Raw genomic sequence first — 12,825 nt, 5'->3', positions numbered from 1 at the left:
CAGCAGGGATTTAATAAGACAAGGTGTTTGATATCAAACACCACAGGTTTCAGCGAAGCCATCATGTAGCTTCCCTGTTCAGTAGTACTATCTAGCAATTGAACTAGACAGCACAGGGGCATAACTGCTCATGCAAATATGTCCTCACATGTAACATATTGCACCCTGGCTTAGGACTGTAAGGCCTGCTGTAGGGGTGACTTACTTATATATCTCATGCAGTATCTGAGGGCATGGCACACAGGGTGTGTACCATGTTGTTTTCAGATTTGCCTGCACCATTTCAGGCAGCCTGCATGAGTTTGGTGGTGGGTCCCTTAGGGTGGCACAATAAATGCGGCAGGCCTTAGGGAACCTCTTTAGCTCCCATGCCCTATGTACCAGGGGTACCATTTACTAGGGGCTTACAGAGGTGCTAATGGCCTTGCCAACTGGGAACAATTGAACAGTTCCCTTGTTTTAGGGAAAGAGCACTGGCACTGGGGACCTGGTTAGCAGAAACCCAGTGCATTCCAGTCAAAATTACATCAAATACCAGGCAAAAAATGAGAGTAACTATGCCAAAAAGGGGCACTTTCCTACACTTACGACACAATTTTTAACCCATGCTAGAGAAGAACAAATGATTTACCTTCATTGTTGGTTGTCTGGCATTAGTATCTATTGCATTCGGAATCTAAAATGTCTCTAAAATGTCATTTTTCGACAAGTCTATGGATTATATTTTGCCCAAATGTCTTCTAGGTACAGAACAAGAGGCCAAAAGCTTAAACTATCTTGAACGTCAGGTTGATAGAAGAAATATTTATTCAATCATATGAGATTTTGAACAAACCGCCTTACTCGCTGCTTCTGTGTGAGACAAAGTAGGACATGGATCACTGAACACCATTCTTTTTTCTGTTTGGTGAGGTATAACAAGACATAGACCAGACATAGACCATGGAACACCATGGTGTGTGCTGCTTAGTGTAAAGAAACAGTATAAAAACAACTGGTGCCACCTCTTCTGCTGCCTCACGAGGTACAATAGAGCACAGACAACCCACGCTGTGACTTCTCTTGATTAGTTAGGTAAAGACTAAAAACCAAGGGAATCATGGCTTCAGCTGCTCATCGACATAAAGAGAGGACAACAAGCACAAACAGTGTGCCTTACATTGCTAAGCAGCGTGACACAGAGCAAGAAGCACTCTTTTAATTGCCATACTGCAGGGCACGAAGCACTAACATACCTTCAGCTGCTCAGTGACATTAGAAAGGACAACAAGCATCAACATTATGAATCTTGCAACAACTCATTGATGGAAGACAGGACAAGAAGCACTGTGAATTTGCCTTAAACTGCCTGGCGGTGGAAAACTTACCTAAAGGAACCATCTGCATGCCTTCTGTTACTCACTGGTGAATGTTAAGACAATAAGTAATAGCATTATCTCTTCTTCTGTTTACTGATGTGTGATAGAAGAACTGCCCGTATACTGTAAGTTAATGTAAGTCATACCGAGAACTCTCCGTATGCCTTCTGCTGCTCAGTGATGAAAGTCAAGACAAGAAGTACTAGCAATAAGTCTTCTACTGCTGTGTAGCGGAGTAAGTTGGGACACGAAGCACACAAAGCAAGCAGTCATCTACTGACTGATGTAAAACAAGACAAGAAGCATTATTTCAAGAAGCACAAGCACCTTTTGGAGATCATTGATAGAAGACATGACAAACACGCCAACAGTACATGTCGGTTAATTGATCTAAGACACTGTGTCAGACAAGACGAGAAGCACTACCAGCGTGCCCTCTGTGCTCAGTGATGTACGCAGGACAGAAGCACTAAGTGCATGTCTGTTGCTGAACAATAAATTAATACAGCAAAACAACTCCTGACACCATGCTTTTTGCTGCTCAGATTTATTTCGTAGAAGATCAATCCTGCACCAAATGTTTTCTGCTGCCAAGAGAGTTAAACAGTAGATATATACATGATGCTTTGCCTTATGGTGTTTGGCCAACCTAATACCACAAGATGCAACGACTGCAGAATGATCAAACTAAGTCCACGAGGAGCATCAGTTTGGTCAAACTCTTCTATGTCCAGATATCCCTATATATTTTTTGATTCAAGGCAGTACTTCAGGTGCAGTGTTGACTGGAAGCTGGGATGGCATCACGTTTATTGCTCTTTCATCTCATTGATGCCTTGCTGCTGTTGCCGAATGGAAAATTTATGGATGATAAATTATATGGAAATATGAGTTATTTTCAGTACCTCACTCAGCCTGGGAAGCTCTTAGGAAAACTCTCTTGCAGATTAATTCATCGAAGATCTGAGTGAGTTCTCATTCTCATACAGTTATAACTACATAGTTAAAACTCTCTTCTTGACCTGATCTCACAGACATTTCATCTTCCTCTTAGTTTGGAACCTAGAATTTTATTTTATTTATCTTCAATGCTCGCCCTCAGAATACATCTTTACTCCATGAATTTATATTGGAGAATGCATGACATCCCTCTTTCCAAATTTCTAATGTTGGGAAGGTATGCTGTCACCGCATTGTACCTTTGCATATCTTGTGGGGGTCTTTAGAACTCTTCGCATAGCCAGGAGGGCATTTGCACATGCAGCCGAAAGAAGTATTGATGCACTTTTCATAAGAACAACCGATTGTGGTGCTCTTTTCACCCCCACCAATGCCTGAAATGAAAAGAAGTACAGAGATGACTTTTCTACTCTGTCAGTATTATTTTACCTTTGGTTCAGAAAACAAGCCACTGGTGAAATGGATCCCTTGAATTTACATTATAATGTGACTGTGTTACATTAATCTAAAAAGTGGATGTCCACAGTAAAAATAGGAGTCTGATTCCAAGCAAGGTTTAAAGGTTATCCATGAAAGGTACATTTACAATAAATCAAAATGTGGATCTTTTAGATAGTCAGTGGTCTTCTCGATAATCTGTCATGGATTAGCTATCCTAAGACTAGGATGAGAAGTTCTCCTCTGAAAAGATGAGGGAGTTCTTGGCATATCTCAGGTCAGACTAAGCCGCGAGAGGCAAATGAGAGTCTGCAAGATGACTTTATGAAAGAATTACTTCTATGTGGTGAGAGCAACAAGAAGAAACGGTGACAATACTTCCCGGCCAAGTGATAGTGACACACACAACCTTGAGGAACAGATGGCTGTGGTTCATACAGAGAAACCTATTGAATTTTTAAAAAAGGTCAAAGGAAGTTGTGTCTTTGAACATGCATTGGTGATTCAGACTTTAAGTATCCACGTTGAGAAAGGCCACAGCCCTCGTATAGGTGATCTCTGTGCATGAGTTCAGGTGCAAAAACTAGTGAGAGTATTTACAATTTCCAGTTGGAGTTGGTTGAGACACAAGTTCATAAGTAGATTAAGTAAGTCAGTGATTGGAGATTACTAGTCTTTTCCTCAGGCATGTATGATCCTAGTTTGCACCGACAACCTATGAGCTGACCAGACATGCAGTGCATGCACGGGCAAAGACATTGTGTTTCCTCCATTATGAGTTAACCGTGTACTGATCTTCTGTGCAGAGCATAGCAACACTAATATGTGCAGAGTGTAATTTTCATCTCATCATCTGCCCAATGCCAAATTCTTACAGTCATTAAGTGTGAATTGGCTCTTCCTCTGCACTAAAAGATCTGAACTACTGCCAGTTGGTAACCCAAGTGCATTCCTCATAGCTACTTGTGGAATTAGTATCTACGGAGTAGTATCTACTTGCTAGCAAACATACCTGTGAAAAGTACATAGAGAGTAAAATTTGATTATTTTTTTTTAAACATTGTGTAATAGATTTGCTCATTCTTAGTGAGCAGTAACACAAAGGAACAGCACCAATGCTATTTTTTAAGCTGCTATTACATAACAACTTAAAGGAAAAAAGATGGATTTTTATCATTTTCTGGATATCAAGAAAGAATAAGTACCAGATTTAATCAGTGACAAGCCTTAAAAGCATAACTGCAAGATAATCTAATATCACCTTACATCAGAAGAAAAAAAATGTGGCGAACTGGCATAAATACAGTAACATTTTAATTACAGGCAAATACTTACAACTCAACTAAGGGCATAATTGGAAAAGAGCACATAGAATCTCAAACAACATAAGCAAACACTGCAAGAACAATGTAGAATTCATGCTCTTTAAAGGGTGACCCTGGCCTACAGAACATAAATGAGCAGGTGGCAACATCTGTGGATTAAAAAATATCAGAGATAAAAAAATGCACGTACTTTTAATATTTTTCTAAAAATCTATATTACGTCGTTTGTTCTTGTAGAGATACGATTAACAAGCTGATAAACAACAAAATATATTTGAAATAAATTGAAAAGCTAAGGGATGTATTTGAATTTAAACAGTGCAACAGGAGACCAGGCAAACTATTCTCTTTGTTGTCATCTAAGTGCAGTCTCAAGCAGTTGACTACTCTGCAGGGTATTTTTACTAATAATCTGGTGATCGATGATTCCCTCTGCTACTAGAGCCAAGAAACCTTGTGGTGAACGTGTGCGCTACGAGTCACCTATAACATAACATAGCATAACATGCTTTCAGGAACAATTGATTGTGACGCTCTGACAGGTACAAAACATGGGTATAAAGAAGTGAAATAAAATGAAAATCAATTTCTAATCCTAATATTGTAATCTCAGTACACAGTAAGGACTACCCTTTTGGATATTACAAAAGTATCTGAAGATAAAGAAAATTTAAATCAGCAATATGCTTGATGCGTACAAGGCCTATCAACATTATAACACACTTTTAGTATGTCTTTCTTTGGAACCTTACACAGACATGCTATATAATATGAGGTCTTACAGATATGGTAGCATTAATTGTGATATTGTCTTACATTCTGATGTAGACAGAGGACTGAGCAGTATGCCCTGTGTTTACTTTTTCGCTTTGACATGTATGACTACTAACTACCATTAATTACTCTTTCTACTATGGAGTAAAAGAGTGATGCTATAAAACGTTACAAAGATGGATTTATTGCTCGTTGTGCACCATAAGCTTTACTACCACTCATCATAAAGATTATAGGAAAATTAGGATCAATCACTGGTTCTAGGACAACAAGCATTTGCAGTGCAATAGGTCTCGCATTTATGCAGTTAGAGCTATTGGCATTGTACATGACAATGCCCTTTATTTATGTTTTGGTTTTCAAAACATAAATAAAAGGCATTGTCATATACAATGCCAATAGCTTAAACCCGTGTAAATGCGAGACCTATTGCATTGCAAATGCTTGTTTTCCTTGATAGCGTAGCTGTCTGGGGGACATATTTTTAGCAATTCTTTACAACATGTATAGTGTTGGATTTGACTAGGCTCCGCTCAGAGGAGGATTACTCCTTCATTTCATGCTATCAGCTTGGTGATGTATCATTCCGCTTTCCAGGAAGTACTTCCATTAGAATGGACATGGGATTATTCTAAATCTAAAAACGAATTCAACTATGCTGTTTGGCACATTCACGTCTGTTTCTATACTGAAAGCAATATGTTTGCTTCTTTTTCCCCAGCATTGGCACAGATAGTAGGCTAGGCTTTAGTATGATAAACAACAGTTGTGCATACAATGTAACCAGCATTTTTGAGTGCCTCTGTTTACATTTGTTGGTACATTAAAGCCAGCCCTATTGGCTTTGCTAATGCGTGTTCTACTATATAAAAGGGGATAAACATGTCATAACGCACAAGCTGCAAAATGGCTGAAACTTAAATTTGGGAGCATAAAAGTCTTTTCAATTAGCGCATCATCTACATTCCCACAGGAGCTCTGTGCAGGCTGGCACTGTTGGCTTTACCTAAAAACAGAAGCGCTGGGTGTCTCAAAGTTCGCTTTTTATTTAAAAGAAAACAAAAAGAGAACGCGACACAAATGTAACCATTTAGTAACCACGCGTGCGATGATAAAACCGGACTGAGACGACATCTGCAACTATGTGCGTGCGGTGGTTTCATTTTGGAAGACTAGAAGTTTCAAACCTCCGTCTACATAAAGCCAACCAGGCGTTTTATTTACAAAAATGAAGAAGGAAGTTAACTGAACGTATCTATTACACATGATTGATAATTCAACAAATAAAACAAGGAATGCAGCGCCGAGGAGCTTAAAGAGCAGGGCTGTCATAACATCCATTCAGTGACAAAGATATTGATTCGGCAGAATAGATTGGAACACGGTTTGCCAGAAGTGGCCTATTCTGTCACAATTAACATTTTTCTCAGGAGCTGCACGCAGATAACAGCAACCCAGCTCCGTTAAATCTGAGTGTCAATTAGGGCTGTTTCCTGCCAAGGCAGGAGTCTGGTTCATGAGGTGATCGTGATAAGAATATCAAAGCGGTGCTTTGATGAGCACGGAGCTCTTCGACAAGAGCACATTTCAACAAGCCCGGCGGAGGGTGGTGGGGGCGGGGGAGTGCATTCCAGGCGGGGAGCGGACCCTTTGAAGTGCGATGCCAAACGGATTGCATGGCAGCACGATGCGCGTGATTGTGCGCGTGCTCGCCATGCAATCCGCTTTTGGGAGCACTTTTAAATTCCCCTTACAATAGTCTCGCTTTACGATTGCTTACGCGATAGCAAGGCGAGACCTAAAAAGAGAGAGATTGAGATTTGTGCCCATCACAAAAAGGAGAACAAATCTGAAAATGTAATGCATAAAAGATTGCAGCAATAATGATGCTGTAGATGCAGGTCTCTGTGTTTGACACCCTGCGCTTGTTTCTGTGTGCCAATGTGTGGAGATAGGACAGGTTACACATTTCACTTAATCTGATCCCTAGTTCTCCCTACTGCTACCACTCCCTCTATAGGCCAACTATCCTGTATTTAGTGCTCAATGGCTAAACAGTGATACTACAGTCACAGCACCCTCTTCTTTACCCCTACTTAGCTTCTCTTGGGTGGATTTAGAGTTCTTCGACCTATTTGACATATTTAGGTTCCCTAAAATACCTAAAAATGTATTGACACCATGTTCAGGAAAGGGGGCTAAGCTAAGGCAGGACATTCAAGCTGGGAGACGCCAAGTGAGGGTCTCCTGCAGGAGACCCTCACTTGTTATCTTCCAGCTTGAATGTCCAGCTGGGTAAGAAAGGAGCTCTTTCTTACCCAGCTCTTCCACCCAGACTAAATTGAATCCCGGAATGGTTCCTAGCGACTGCTAGTGAATGCACCAAACTCCACCCCCTATTTTTTACAAAAGAGCTGTAGAGACTTTTGAGTTTAATAGACAAGGCAACTCTGTCGTTTCTCTAATTGTAGGGGTAATACCTTGCGGTGGTTAAGTATATAGATTAGAATTGCATTTTCTCTAAAGTGGAAGATCGGTTTTTAGCTGCTGCCAGAATGCCCCGCTTATGGAGAATGCACATATCTCCCTTGAAGAAACATCCTGGTTCTTGCACTGTTGATCAAAAGGAGGAGGGATGAGAACAGCTTGCCTAGCCAGACTTGTTGAGGCACATGGAGTTACCCTGTGGTGTCAAAATTCAAGATGAATATTCTGGACTTGGGTGCGAGGGTGAGTGAATTGACTTCTTGTGGCCAGACACTCTCTGCTCTTGAATCCTGACTACAGTGGGTTACCTTAGAGAGATAGCAGATGCCAACCTACCCATTGCATGAGCAGTAGCAAGGAGAAAAGAAACAACACAGACCCTAAATCCCAATGAGAGTTGTTATGTAAATGGAATCTCGAAGAAACCCGTTTTCCCCCCAAATCTCTATAAAGGTCAGATCACACCATAAAATACCCCCAAAGTGATATTGCCAATGAACCCTTGAGATCTGGTCATAAGCAGAGAAGAATAATGCACTGAATGAGTAAGAGTTTCAAAAATCCCACCATCAGGGTGAGGTTTTGTGTCAGGTGTCTCATGGTAGTGTTTTAAAACGGACTCTGCTGTGTACTTATGGCCCTTGTACGGTAACCAAAACAGATGACATTGTTCCCTCACTGTAGATGTGCCAAAAACCAAGCAGCAGTTTTATGCTCTCTTAAATGTTTCCTTAGAGTAGCTGGAGTGCTAGTCTGTATAATTTAATCAGGGCACTGCAGGAGAAAATAGTAGCTATTAATCAAACAATAAAGGCAGTGCACCTAACTGGAAAAACCCAACTTACATGAAGAAAAAACTATGTTCATAAATAACAGCAAATAACTACAAGTTTTGGCAACCACTATTCCTGCTCTTTTCAACCACTACTTCCCTCTCTTCCTGTGGTGGTAAATAGTCTTGAACATACTAATGCACATTCTTGTGGTATGTTTTCTGAACTCTTTTTTACTGACGATTGTAACGTGTGTCAGGGGAAGCCGTAAAGAAGACCGAAACCAAGAAAGCTTGCCTGAGGGCTAAGCTGAGCATTCTTCAAAACAGGAACAAACCGTAGACCACTGAGACCCAAACAACCAAGAAAGCCAAGGGAGATGATTTCTCCACCACAGAAATTCTTGAGGCGAAGATCCTACAGTTAAGTGGTCCCATGATGACCATCACTGCTCACTTCAGTTTTCCACTGAAGACTTTGACACTAATAATTTCTCTGCCACCCTCTTCTATGTTTGGCTGAAGCCCTTCTGCCCCATCTCAAGAGCTTTAGTTCTGTGACCAGTTTTTCCAGTGATAGCTTCAATAACAAGGTTTTGCTTGCTGGAGAGAACTTTGACGTTGAAATGTTCGATGTGGAGATGCCGTTCAACAATCAGGTGGCTGGGGGATCACGAATGCCACCATAACATCTATATAAAGATATGTGGATGAATTTAATTCTGCACCTTCTGAAATTCCTCCAGCCAAAGAAAGAAGGTGTGATGATATTATTGATAGAGAAGTGGGTCAGATATCAGATACCCCCTTCAGGGGGAGCATATCGCCTCTTCTAGGCCTTTTTGATGATGGAATCTGGAACCCACTGGAGGAGGAGACAGAAGCGAAGACTTAAGGAAAGTAGCTAAATATGTCATTCTAAACCTTCAGCACAGTCATTGGCACGAGGTCACCATGAAAGGCTCTTGCCGGCTTTGTTTTACTAACAGAACTCCAAAGCACAAAAGTTGACCCTTTAAGAGAGTGGGCTTGGAAAAGATAAATGCATTTTCCAACATCCAGTACAGATCTTCCGAGAGGTGCTTTTTCCAAGTGCGGGTTGAAGCACTCTCTTGACAGTAGTATTCAGCTCGCAAGCTTCATGGGGTACCTTTATTGACAGTAGGACTCTTCCAAATTATTACCAGTGACTTACCGGTGCATGTTTCCTCAGTGTTGTCTTTAAATTCCTGTTTTCCAGATTCTGGCCGGAATCCGTCCAAACAATGGCAGTAGTAGCTCCCCTGCGTGTTCATACACTCAGCATTGGCGCCACAGATCGTGTTCGAGCCTGGTTTACACTCATTAATATCTGCAAAGACAAAGCGTGGACAATACATTCTAGGCCGGTCATGAAAAGCTTTAACACGTTAACCTCTTAGATGTGACAGGCAGGGACCTAGATTAGGCTGGGATTTCCAAGCTTTGTGCTAGGCCTCTCCCTACAGCTGCAAGTGGACATTGATGTATCCGGGTGCAGCAGCGACAACTATGGGTGGATCAGAATGGGACAACTGTTGAAGTCACTGACCAATACACCGGTCTCCATTTCAGATGCAACTGGTCAAAGTAATTTTTTGGGGGGTTTGCTTATAACTTTGGCACTCTTGGACAAATCTGTATGAATGTTACCACTCATCTATCGCAACTACCTTAGTTTTGGCATGCCATGTTTCTTGCCAATCTGTACAGGAAAAAAGAAAATTAAGGGGTCAGGGGATATATTCTCCATTTTAACACCAGTAGGAAATGTTGTTATCTGCTACAGAAATAAACGGTGAACAGATTTACAACAAGCCTGGCATAAGTGCAGAACTTCACTCAGAAAGAAGAGATGTAAAGGGCAGCTGTAGACCTTGATTTATTTTGTTTCTGCCATCTTGGAATTTGCAAATTCAACCGAATGTGAATGAGAATATTAACATCACCTAAGTTTGGTCAGGTGGGAGAACCTAATACTGCCTGGTCTATAAAGTGGTAGTTTGCATTAAGACATTTACTAGGTTAGGCAGGCGATAGATCAGAAAGAAGGGGAGTGATTGTTCTGGGAGATGGAACAGCTAAACTACCGGGCTTCAACCCCTCCTTCATTTAAGATGGAAGAGGTAGTACACAGCCAAAGGCCGCGCACCGTGGGGGCTGGCCACCCATGTCATAGTCTAAAGTCTGACCGCTAATGTTGCTTTTGAAAGAACCTCATAAATTCACACAAAAAATGAAAAGTTAAAATAAAATTATGGCTCACGTAGTGCAAATACTGTATCATTCACATGGGAAAAAACATCTATGAAATTCACTGAAAAAAAACATAGTTAATGAGAAATTATGGTTCCAAAGAAAAAGCTGGAAAACCACTGAAATTCACCAGTTACAGTCCGCTGCACAAACCATAATTTGCTTTTCCACTTCCATTAGCTCTCTTTGAAGTACAAGCCCTCAACATTTAGAAATTCCTCAATGTTGAGACGGTTATGATGTCGAGAGAGTCGTCAATATTGAAAGGCCATGACACCAAATAATATTGATGTCATTAAGTTCTTGACTTCATAAGACCCATGCCTTCAGAAGAGCCATGACTTTCAGAATGGCTTTGACATCAAGTGGGGCCATGAAGCTGAGAAAATGTGCAAATTCCGTTGGATACATCTTCCAAAAGCTCCTCTCCTCATGAAGTACCCTTCTAGGCATCAGAATGGTTCGGAAAAGCTTTTCACAAGCAATATTGCCGCAGCACCGCCAGGTGGTGCCATGTAGCTTTAAATGCAATTCCAGACTAAGGGGCTGATATTGATTAGGGCTCCCGGTTTTATGATATTTATTTTTTTGACAATTCTGTCTGTATTTATCCATATTTATTTTTTGTCAACTTTATCTGCATTTATCCATATTTATTATGGGTTTTCTGAAGGAAAAAAAAACTGAAACTGGTATATTTCCACATTTATTTAACCAATAAATATGCAGTCATGCTTGAATGCCAGCCAGGTTTCAGTGATATGAACACTAACAGAAGATAAATCAATGAACTTATATGAAAATATGCACATTTCAGCCTTGTGCATATCTACTGCTGTTTAAGCCTCTACTAAAATTCCTTTTTTTAACCCCCTTACCTGTAAACCGACACAGTTATTAGCCTAGCAGTCATGGCAAAGTGTATTTAAAATCACAAAAAAGCACCCAATTTCCACTTTTATCCACATTTAAAAATATAGACAAGAAAATAAATAGTTTTTTGTCTATATTTATCTGTAAAAATCAAACGGAAAACAGGGAGCCTTAATTATGATGTCCGTGGGTCTGACACCTATGGCCCGTCTATATCGGACCCATTGACATCTGCCCCTGCGGTCTGCCTGCCGTATTACAATGCGGCGGGCGGAGGCATAAGGTGGAGGGACCGTCTGCGGCGCTTCCAAGCCCAAGGAGCCCGTTGGTGCGTCAGAAAGACAAGATAATCCCTTAATGAGGGCGGTTTCACCATCTGGATTATGATGTCGGTTTCCGACAGCCATTCCATGTCGGCCTTTACAGCGTGGAAAGGCTGTCAGAAAGCGACATCGGGGGCCCTTAGTAGGGCCCCCTTCCCCCTGGCCCTCGGCTATGGAGCCTGACATTCCTGCACCCTGTGGCAGACACTTCATGGTGCCAGTCACACGATGCAGGGATGTTTCAAACATCCATTTCAACATGGCCCCGTGTGCCCCCGGCCTGTTCCGCCCGCTGCACAAGCTGCCATCATGAAATGCATGTTCCTCATCCAAATTGGGATGTGGTTACCGCCTGTTGTTTGAAATGGAAAAATTGAAGTCCTGGTACTTTTTAACAGAGTGCCTGCTTGTTTCTGAGAAGTGCCGGTACTCTCCAATTCCAAGTATTGCATTTCTCCTGAGAAGTGCCGGTACTCTCCCTTTCAAAATAAAAAAAAAAGTGCTGGTACTCCGTACCGGACAGTCCCGTCCCATTTAAAGCACTGGTTACCACCGACCTATGGTCGGCCGTCCGCACGACATCACAATCACCCCCTCAATGTCTATGTAAATAATGAACTCTCGTTATGAGGTCCGCGTGAAAAGTGACACGTAGTTTATACCTCACCAGGAATTATGATACTGAGGAATATTGTAATAAGCAGGCACTCATGCGGAGAACTTTTTTCACAGGTTAACTTGGCCTGCTTTTCACTGGGGAAAATGTCAAGTGAAACACCTGAATTGAGGGTTACTGGAAAAAGATTTGCTTTATAGACATTTGTTTTTTCTGGGGGTGTTCTTGGATCATGCTCAAAGGCAGAGATATTCAACAGTTAGATGCTCTTGAGGGAGAACGAACTGCTCTTACGGGTGAGTAGTTTTTACACTTTAGCCCCTGTTCTCCATTTGTTTTCTGTACCCAGTGTCACCTGCCATTTTTTTTCTTTTTTCTCTTGCCCTGCTCCTGTTTGGGATTTCTGCATATGCCAATCCACACCACCATGCCTCCTATTTTATCAGTTCCTTTACCTGCCTTCGCTCCCTCTATGTACAGTAAGATCTGTCCTCTGCACTGTGTCTCTCTTTCCTCAGTGGACTGTACTGTCTTGTGAAGTACACCTGCCTCCTTCTGATGGACTCTTTTTATGTTTTATGTGCCTCACTTTTCGCACCAGTGCCTGGGTGCTTTCCTGTGGCCA

The 12,825-nt window shown here is 41.5% G+C and overlaps 1 protein-coding gene across 3 annotated transcripts in view; it reads right to left on the bottom strand.

The window, feature by feature from the left end:
- ADGRE5 (adhesion G protein-coupled receptor E5) overlaps positions 1-12,825 on the bottom strand; it is a 181,031-nt gene that overhangs the window by 80,312 nt on the left and 87,894 nt on the right. For 2 of the 3 annotated variants that reach the window (XM_085654302.1, XM_085654303.1), the window contains exon 4: positions 9,310-9,465. In XM_085654302.1, the coding sequence (XP_085510428.1) occupies positions 9,310-9,465 (156 nt within the window). Of the gene's footprint in view, positions 1-2,557; positions 2,693-9,309; positions 9,466-12,825 lie in introns of all 3 variants that reach the window. The other variant, XM_085654301.1, reaches the window with a different exon arrangement.

The sequence above is a fragment of the Triturus cristatus genome, chromosome 4_1 (assembly GCF_964204655.1).
Source record: "Triturus cristatus chromosome 4_1, aTriCri1.1, whole genome shotgun sequence".
Lineage (NCBI taxonomy): Eukaryota > Metazoa > Chordata > Amphibia > Caudata > Salamandridae > Triturus > Triturus cristatus.
This window is presented reverse-complemented; position numbering and strand designations above follow the sequence as displayed.